Here is a 10,006-nt window from a genome sequence, read left to right on the forward strand (position 1 = left end):
CTTCTTCTTTCCTTTTGCTATCAAGCGACCGTTATTTTTCATATCCTCAACAAAGCATCCATGAGGATTAAATCTGACTTGCAAGCCTTGCTCAACCATTTGACCAACAGAAACCAAGTTCTTGGTAATATTCAAGACATGAAATACATCAGACAGGTATTTCTTTTTCCCATCCTGCATAGACAAAGGAATTTTACCAAACTGCACAATAGGATGTACAGTATCATCACCAGTCTCCACGAATCCTGGTTTTTCCATTTTCCTTGCATCCTGCATTCATTCTGCATGACCTGTCATGTGGTTTGACGCACCTGAGTCAACATACCACACATCATTTCATTCTTCTGCACTTGTCACAGAATTGGTCATGTGTTGCACCATAAATAGATGCTCATTTCTGTCATCACCCTATCTACTATGGATAGTCCAGCTTTTCACCTAAGGAGTCTGTTTAAAATTAAAGGCATTTTCAATTACCTTTATCCTTGGGTTACAATACATGTATGGAATAATTTGTTGAGATTAGGATCCTTATGGATAAGAAGATTGGAGGTATAGATGAGAAAACTAATGGACAAAGGGTGGATGATTAGGTGAGAGCCAATAGGGGGGACGGTGAATGAGTCCTTAACCCCATCCCCCAATTCTATAAAATCATCCCCCATGAGTGCATTGCAAATGAGATAATGAATCGATTGATACCACACAAGTGCTTTTTAAAGGCACACTAGGTTATCCCTATATTTGAGCTCAAATTGTAAATGATATCTTTGACTATGTTGATGCAGCGCAATGCCTAGAATTGAATTATCAATGAATGTGTCTTGAAGCCAAATAATGTATAGATTTTTTCTCCCCTTTTTTTCTTACTTTGCGTGTCTTGAAACAAAATAATGTAGAGTTATTGATAATGTTGCACACAAAGAAAGGACCTTAGAATATTTGAATGTCTAGCAAAGGCCTTCCAACAAGGATATCTTCATCTCCCTCAAATAATACATTAGATGTGGGTAATTATCTCCATCTCTTAGAAACAATAGAACCAGGTGTTTGGAAATCATCTTTATGTGCTCATATCCTTCTATGTGAATCCTCATTCAAGTTGAAACATTATAACACACACATGCACTCAACAAAATATGCAGGATTAATTTGATTATATTGCATACAAACAAAGACCTTACCATATACATGTCTAGCAAAAGCCTTCTGTTAAGGATACCTTCGTCTCTTAGAAACAATAGATTAGATGTGGGTGTTTGAGCATTATCTCCATGTCTTAGAAATAGTAGACCCGAATTGGATGTTTAGGGATATGCATATGTATATATACACATACATACATACATGTGTGTGTGTGTGCACACGCGCGCGTGCGTGCATGTGTATCTGTGTGTGTAATGCTCTTAAAGTTTCTATGCTCCTACAAAAATAAAAGTTTGGTACATTCACCAATTTTGGTTTATTCTAAAAAAATCATCCATGCTTAAGAGTCTAATCATCCATGCTTAAGAGTCTAATCTAAACAAATTATTCCGTATACTTATACAAACCCCCCAATGATAGTGACTCTCACATAATTCCTCCATTAGTTTGCTAATCCATACTTCCCATTTACCTAGTCTAAAGGCCCTTCATAAATTACTCCGTAGATATAACTCTAGAGGGAAAAAAGTTATTCTGGCATTAGGGGTTGTTTAGACCCAAATGAATACTAGATATACAAGAAAAGAAACATCCCCTACAAAACAACAAGGATAGCCAACACAACATAGAGGCATACTACCTAAGTCCTACTCTACAAAGTAACCCAAATGACCTATCCCTATGAAAGGTGACAAATATTCAATAGAGCCCTACTCTCAACTGGTTCCTTCCTCTAGATAATCACAACTAAAACCTAACAAGTTTCTTTTTGATGAAGCAACTAACAAGGAACCACAATCTCCAAACTGGATCTCCTCCTTAAAATCCAACCTTTTCCTCATGCTCCAGATTGCCAACAAACTAGCACCTCTCAGATATGGTAAAGACACAGCAATATTCAACATGAAACCTTGAGGATCCACGGCAAACATTGATCTACAACTAAACTTACACAAAAACCTCAACATCATCCCCATCCTTCGAATATAAACCTCTAGGTACTTTCCAAATACCCCTCACAACCACAATTCTCAAAAAGTATGTCTTACACTTTCAATAGAACACTACAAACATGGCATAGCGAAGAAACCTTGCCCTATTTGGAGGGTTTCCTTTGATCGACAACCAATGATGAAGAACCTTCTAGAGTAGAAACTTAACTCTACTGACACCACCACCGAGCTTCCAAATAGCCTCCAATCTATTCCTCCACCAATAGACACCTCACCTTAATCTCCAATTATCATATTCAGTCTTGCTACCAGTGGCAATCTCCCCATTAATAGAGCACAACTTCCTCCTAGTGTCCAATGTTTCATATACCCAATTAGAAGGGTAACCACAAAACTAGAAGGCCACAAGTCCAACACATAGCTCAAGACCATAGCTAAAACCACAGTTAAAATTGCACCATTAGTGACTCTAAAGGCTTCCAATCAAACTTACTGCCATCCCAACACTTCCCCCATGAGATCAGCCCTTTCTTCTACATCTTCCTAGCTTTAGGTGGATCAATCATTGCCAAGGCCTTTCCTTCCCAAGGCACAGCGTACTTTGATGCTCTCCAATAAACTCTCGTCACCCATGGGAGCCTTTCTACATTCCCAGTGCAAAAAAGACTTAGTGACTTTCTAGGCAAAAACCAAGCATGAAGCCAAATCACATCCCATGAACCTCAAAGGAAAGAATCTCATTAATTTATCATACTAGCTCATATGCCTCCAATCTCCCACCCGTACACCCTTACCTTTTTCAATAAACCACTTCTTAATTTCCACCTAGGGAGCACTACATTTAAACAACTTCGGCAATACCACTTCCTTAGCAAGGAAAAATTCCTTGCCTCGATATCTTGCAACCCCAACTTGTCTCCTTCATGTCATCTATTGGAATGAAATTAAAATTCCTCCTCCCACCATCCTCTGCTAAAGAAATTTCGTCAGCATCCTTTCAATTTCAAATCAATGGCACTTTCTAAATCCCCTCAGAGAGGCCACATAAGTAGTTGCAGTAGTCAACACATGCTAAATAATCAGTAAATGGCCAAGCCACCCCAAATATAGACCATGCCAACCATGGAGCTTCTCGCTTAGCTTATCACAAAACCAATCAAACTGCTATCTCACAATTAGGCCTAAACTCAACGGAGCACCAAATATCTCACAATTTCCCTTTCCTAATCCATTAAACAAGCATTTCCTCTACCATGTCCTCTCTTCCACCCACATTGGTCCATAAAGCAAAAGTCTTCTTCAAGCTACACAAGGACCCCAAGGCCTCACAAAACAAGTGAAGCATCTCGAACAAATTATCAACCTTGTCATGAGAGGCAATTGATAAGGAAACTATATCATCTACAAGTAATTATGAGCAAAGCCGTTTCCCTGAGGCCATTGCAACCCTTACATCCACACTCACTTTGGCCTCCTCCAACCCCTCCTTGACAACATGCAACACATTATTCGTACCCACCTACTCCTTATGCACTCAAGTAGGACAACTGTGAGCAAAATGACCCTTCTCCTTGCAATGATAACATCTATTTGATTTTCCTGAAATGTACTTATTAGGAATGCACCAAACCACTTGAAAGCTTAAATTTGTCTAGATGATTAGGACTTCTTTCGTCTGATCCCAAAGGATCCAAGCCCTTTTAGTGCCCAAAAAGAGATCTTGTTGATGATGGCACAAGCAAAAGTTGAAAATGCATGGTACTCGAGGATTTCCCAACCGTAACAAGAGGTTCAAAAGCACCACCCAGCACTCACGAAGCAAAAACTTGTCATGATAAATGACGGATGCCATGGGATAACCAAAACATATAAACCCCAGAAACACACTGAAGCATTAAAAAACCTTTCCCCCAAAACCTTCCCTCTTAGCTATTCCCTGGAAGCTTGCACTCATTCCTCAAAAGATAGAACACTCCCCACGAAGAACACTCGCCTCTCGCCGGCTTTCCAAGCTCTAGCTTAACCTTTTCCAAAGGCACCTGACATCGTTATGCATGCTTCCTTCCCATCTCCTTCAATGCCTTCTGCTCAGCGTTCTAAGATCTACGAGAAATATCTGCATGCAAAAGAGAAGGATTAGATAACTCCAAAAAGCCTCCACTAAAGAACAAATTATGGGTCAACTTTCTACTGGACGCGTACGGCAAGAGTGCATTAGCGGGCTTTCTCAGTTGTGGGATGATATACACAGCGAAGTAAGTGACAACCAATCAGAATGTTCAAGTCTTTTTCCTCGGGTGTTCAAATCTTTCCTCGGGTCCATGAAGTGTTTCTTGTCTTACCATTTGGATGATTGAACTTTTAGGACAATTTGTATTCTCCGGAGTTTAGGAATAAGATTACCAAGGAGACCCTTGGGATACATGATCGGAAGACCCCAGAATGGATCAAAGAGGCAGTGCAAACGAAGGCACCCAAGAGGCTTGGTAGGGACAGATTTCAGAGACCTGGAAAAGCTGTTTTCAAGAGCTTACCTCAGCAGAATGGGGTTAAACAAACCCGCTCTCATGACATGGAATGTTTACAGAAGCTTCCTCTCTTCAAGACAAACGATTTGATGCACATGTATGTGAAGGATGGGAGCATGGTGGATGCTCGCCATGTATTTGACAACATGCCAAAGCGTAATGTAGCATCATGGAACATTATGATCCTGGGCTATGCCAAACAAGAAGAGGGTGGGCTTGCTTTGGACTTGTATGCAAGGATGCACGAGGAAGGTATCCAACCACAAGCTAGAACATTTCTTGGGGCATTAAAGGCATGTGGTAGCCTGGCAGCACTAGAAGAGGGAAAGCATGTTCATGGTAAATTCGCTAGAACCATCCATTCCCAAGCAGTAAAGAGTGGCCTTGAGGCAGATATATACGTGGGAACTACCCTGGTGGATATCTATGCTAAATGTGGAAGCATGGAGGATACAAAATGTGTTTTTGATGACTTGCCTCATCGTAACGTGGTTTCCTGGAATGCCATGATCCTGGGTTACAGCAAGCACGAAGAGGGTAAGCTGGCATTAGATCTGTATGCACAGATGCAGCATGAAGGTGTCACGCCAGATCATTTTACCTTTGTTAGCACCTTGAAGGCTTGCAGCAGCATGGCAGCATTGGAAGAGGGGAAGCAAATTGATGGGAAATTTGCAAAATTTGGATATCTAGAGAAAGGTAGAGCCATTCACTCCCAAGTAGTAAAGATTGGCTTGGAGTCAGATATATTTGTCGGAAACACCTTGGTGGATATGTACATAAAATTTGGGAGACTGGGAGATGCATCTGGTGTTTTTGACATATTGTTGAATCGTGATGTGGTTTCGTGGAATGCAATGATTCTGGGTTATAGCAATTGTGAAGAGGGTGCACTGGCTTTGGATTTGTATGGACGGATGCAACAGGAAAGTGTGCAACCAAGTCCTCAAACCTTTGTTGGTGCATTGAAGGCTTGCAGTAGCCTGGCAGCAATGCATGAGGAGAACCAAGCTGATCACAACTTTGGGAAAATAGGATGCCTGGAGACAGGCAGAGCCATCCACACCCAAGTTGTAAAGAGCTGCTTTGAAACAAATGTATTTGTGGGAAACTCCTTGGTGGACATGTATGCAAAATGTGGGAGCATGAAGGATGCCCAGTGTGTTTTTGATTATTTGCCTCATCATGATGCATTTTCCTGGACTTCATTGATATTGGGGTATGCCGAGCAAGAAGGTGTGGAGGCTTTAAGGATTTATGAACAAATGCAAGAGCAAGGTGTATCACCAGATAGCTTGGCCTTTGCTGCCATCTTGAAAGCATGTGGAAACACAGTCACCTTGGAAACTGGGAAAAAAGTTCATTCTCAAATTAGCAAGGTTGGACTTGTGACTATGGAAATTGTAGCAAACAGTCTTATTGAGATGTATGCGAAATGTGGGAGCATGATTGATGCCCAGCGGTTGTTTGATACATTGCCCAGAAGGGATGTTGTAATATGGAATTCATTGATTGCGGGATATGCCCGCCAAGGAGATAGTGAAGGTGTGTTCTGTTTGTTTGAGAGGATGAGGCAGGAAGGAATTCAGCCAGATGAGAACACTTTTCTTAGTGTTCTTACTGTTTGTAGTCATGTGGGTCTAGTGGACCAGGGCCAGAAGTATATCGAGGCTATGAGCAAACAGTATGGCATTATCCCTAATGTTAAACATTATACTTGCATAATTGATCTTCTTGGCCGTGCAGGCCACGTTGAGGAGGCAGTAACAATGGTGGAGAAGATGCCAATCCAAGCTGATGTTGTAGTATGGTTGACCGTGTTAGGTGCTTGTCAAAAGTGGAAGAGAGTAGAGGTTGGAAGGTATGCCTTTCAGAAAGCAGTGAGATTAGATGTAAAACTTTATGCAGCCTATGTCTTGATGGCAAACATATATGCAGATGCTCACATGCAGGAGGACTGTCTTAAGATCCATCTAATGAGAAAGGATGATGACGCATAGAAAAGGCTAGGACAGAGCTGGCAGACCGACTTGGCAGAATCATGCATACAGCTGTGGTAGACCGACTTGGCAGAATCATGCATACGGTTATCAAATGAAAGGAGAGCTAAGACTCCCATGTCAAGAAATGGTAAGGGAGGGCTCATCTAGAGCTATCAAATGAAAGGAGAATTGAGACTCCCATGTCTCTGATTGATTCAATCTAAAGATTTCTCTAAATTGGTCACTTCCTCTTCCTTATGAATGGTTGAAGGATGAAGGGATGGACCTCATGGTTCAAAACGAGTTCTTTTTGGCTGGAGGGCTATTAAAAAATAGTCATTTCCTAGATGTGTTAACATTGGAAGCCTTTCCCAAATTCATAATGGGAGCTTCGTGAAGGACTATCCCTCCATGGTAAGAATACAATGCTAAGGGGAGGATTCCCTTGTATCATTCTTTGAGCCATGTGTTGGCTCTATTTCTCCAAAGGGTTAGCAATCTTCTCGTGCCCCGAGCTCGAAGATGTGTTGTTGAAGCATCTCCACACACCCATCTTGGAAAGGTTATGAGGGGGAACTTTTACCCTCATTGATCTCATCCCTTCAATTCATTGACCTTGACCTGGTTCATTAGAGAGTTTAGCTTGTGAGCATGCATGTTGAAGCCCTCCAAAGTGAGGATAAAGAGGAAGGGAAGAGAAAGCTAGAGGACTGGGCTACAATGTCAGAAAGGGAGGGCTACATGTGAAGGGATCCAAGCTTGAGATCAATTATGTAACCTTGTAGAGACCTATTCTATGACCCCTCTTAAGAACTATTTACATAATCATTCTCCGCTATGGCTGTGCTAGTTTATAGCGAGACTACACGTCAAAGCATAAAATGTAGCAAAAGATTTTGTCTTCGTTCATTTTATGTGCTAGGTAGCTACAATGGATCAAGAGGTGGTTTTAATGATGAGGATTGAATTATTTTGACCTATAGAAAAGTCAAAACCCAAATCTAAGATGCTCAATGCATAGAGCATGATCTGTTGATGATTTATGCATGGTCATTTGAAATATGAGCCAGACTTTGTCCAAGGAGTGTAAAAAATGATGAGATGGCATGTGCATGATGTGGCGATGTGGGTTGACATGTTGCTTACAAATGTGGCACAATGTGCTGAGGTGGCTCATGATGACATGTTATGATGATGTGACATGATGATGTGGGATTACTGGCTGGGCTAATGACATGGCACTATTGACTATGTTGCTAATAAGAACGGAGGAACAAGACAATGAGAGTACTTAAGGCCACTTCGACGACTCAAGTTTTGGCTCAATCAGTTGGGACCACAGAGTAAGGAGACCAGTTACAAAGCCAAACACAGAGAAGGATTTCTCTAAAGTCCAACAAGTACGGAGGAGGCTACAGCACAGGTTCGAAGAATTGCAGTAGAAGCAGAAAAAGAGGCTTAGACCATAGTTGCCATATGTAAAGCACTAAGCTTAGGCATTGGCTTTGTGCTTCTGTCAGGGATAGAATCGGTCATAGCTCACCTGGACCACACAGGGAATGACCACACAAGAGAGACCACCTCTCCTAGTGACCTTAGAGCCCCAAGCTAGGACAAGGTGTTACAAGATGGGGGTGCTTCAGCAACTCTAGGAGTCTCTGCCAAGCCAAATGGTCAAGGAGTAAAGCTAAGGCAAAGAAGTCCCATGAAGAGGAGGATGATCAGCAACGGATTTTCATTGCTCATCCTCGGAAGCTGTTAGGCGAGTACCTCTCTTGTCACATGCACCCCTACACTTGGGTGCAAAGTGACACACTGGCTACATCGACAAGTGCGTAATAGTTCCCTACTAGGAGATTGTGTCGTATGTTGTGACCCCTTTGTGAGCTCTTGTCCAGGGACAATCAGGCACAAGCTACGCAAGTCAGTCTCTCAACCTTAGGTCAAGTCCGAAGATCAGTCCTTGTTCACTAGTGCCCACTGGAGAACCGTAGGGTCGTGTTTCCGTCTTAGGTTTAGGGATGGGTTTAGGTCCTGCCTAAGATAGGAGCCCTTTTGGCCCCCCTCAAGGCTAGAACAAGTGAAGAGAATGGCAGGGGAAGGGCTGCCTTTATAGGCTACCGTGCACCCCTCCTTAGGCTGCCATTTATGGGGCCTAGGGCTGGCATTTATGGGGCCAGTCATCCAGCCCCAAAAGCCCTATAAATAGGGGCCTCCAAGCCCTCTTTCCTGATTCAGTTCTCCCAGCACTTCAGCCTCCTGCAGCTCCTCCTCAGCCCCCTCTGAACAGCCTGACACTCACCCCCAGTGGACCTCTAACCAGCCTCAGCCTTTGCCATCAGTTCAGCCCTCTGGGAAGGTGTTCACGCAGCGCATGAGACGGGGAGTCGGGACAGCAAACGGAGTAAGGTTTGGGGTCTGTTTCAGCAGCCTTTTTCAGTTATCTTTTACAGTTTCTCCCCAGCCTCCTACAGCTCCTCCTCAGCCCCCGCTGAACAGCCTGACACTCACTCCCAGTGGACGTCTAACCAGCCTCAGCCTTTGGCATCAGTTCAGCCCTCTGGGAAGGTGTTCACGCAGCACATCAGACGGGGAGTCGGGACAGCAAACGAAGTAAGGTTTGGGGTTTGTTTCAGCAGCTTTTTTCACTTATCCTTTATAGTTTTACACAGCTCATTCTCATCTCTCTTTATTTCAGTCATCTCTCAGCTCTCATAGGATCTATCACTCCTAGCTTTCACTCTCTCACTCACGCAGTAACCCCTGCATTCCGGTGGACAGCACAAGCCTCTTCCTTGCCTTGCAAAAGCATCCTACATCGTCAGTGTGGACAGCATCAAGGTCTCGGTATTGCTCAGTGTTGCCTCTCAGGTATTTGGGTTTGCTATACGTGTGCACAGTGAGCTCTTCATAAGTGTGTTTCCATGCTCTCTCGAAGAGTGTTCTTTGTATTTCTCAGTTCTCCAAGTATAAAGCCAATTCTCCCTTGGTTGGGGGAGGGGGCCCTCAGTGGGTACAAGGACCCAATCGGTTGTCGACTCTACTCTCTCTCTCTCTATGGTAAACAAAGCTCATTCCTTGCTAAAGGTTTTAAGAAGGTCTTAATGTGAATTACACGATCAGATTACGGTTGCATGTTACATTGGTATCAAAGCTTTGGTTTGTATCCAGCTTGACTACCGCGAGTGTATGGTTGTGTTAAGATTCGGAAAGGACACACAATCAAGCACCATGGAAGGGTCAGGAAAAGATGTCAACCTTGAAGACTTTGAAGAGGAGAAAGACTATCAACAAGATACGCTTCCATCAAACGCTTAAGTAATGGTGAACCTTCTAGAGCAGAATCGGATCCTCCTACAACAACTCGAAGAACATTCATCCTAGCTAGAAGAAAGCA

The 10,006-nt window shown here is 43.0% G+C and overlaps 1 protein-coding gene across 1 annotated transcript; it reads left to right on the top strand.

The window, feature by feature from the left end:
• Window positions 1-4,017: 4,017 nt before the first annotated feature.
• LOC147884630 (pentatricopeptide repeat-containing protein At3g16610-like) lies at window positions 4,018-7,392 on the top strand. The gene is made up of 2 exons (XM_087397722.1): window positions 4,018-4,354; window positions 4,465-7,392. The coding sequence occupies exons 1-2, from the start codon at window positions 4,274-4,276 to the stop codon at window positions 6,625-6,627; spliced, it is 2,244 nt and encodes a 747-aa protein (XP_087253848.1). The 5' UTR covers window positions 4,018-4,273; the 3' UTR covers window positions 6,628-7,392.
• Window positions 7,393-10,006: the final 2,614 nt, after the last annotated feature.

Source organism: Dipteris shenzhenensis, chromosome 26 (genome assembly GCF_047967505.1).
Source record: "Dipteris shenzhenensis isolate YYH24624 ecotype China chromosome 26, Dip_SZ_1.0, whole genome shotgun sequence".
In the NCBI taxonomy this organism is placed as follows: Eukaryota; Viridiplantae; Streptophyta; class Polypodiopsida; order Gleicheniales; family Dipteridaceae; genus Dipteris; species Dipteris shenzhenensis.

Coding starts and splice junctions, on each gene's coding strand:
- LOC147884630 (XM_087397722.1), top strand. CDS start 4,274: ATGGGTCAACTTTCTACTGGACGCGTACGGCAAGAGTGCATTAGCGGG. Junction 4,355..4,464: donor GGGATGATATACACAGCGAA/GTAAGTGACAAC, acceptor TTGAACTTTTAG/GACAATTTGTATTCTCCGGA.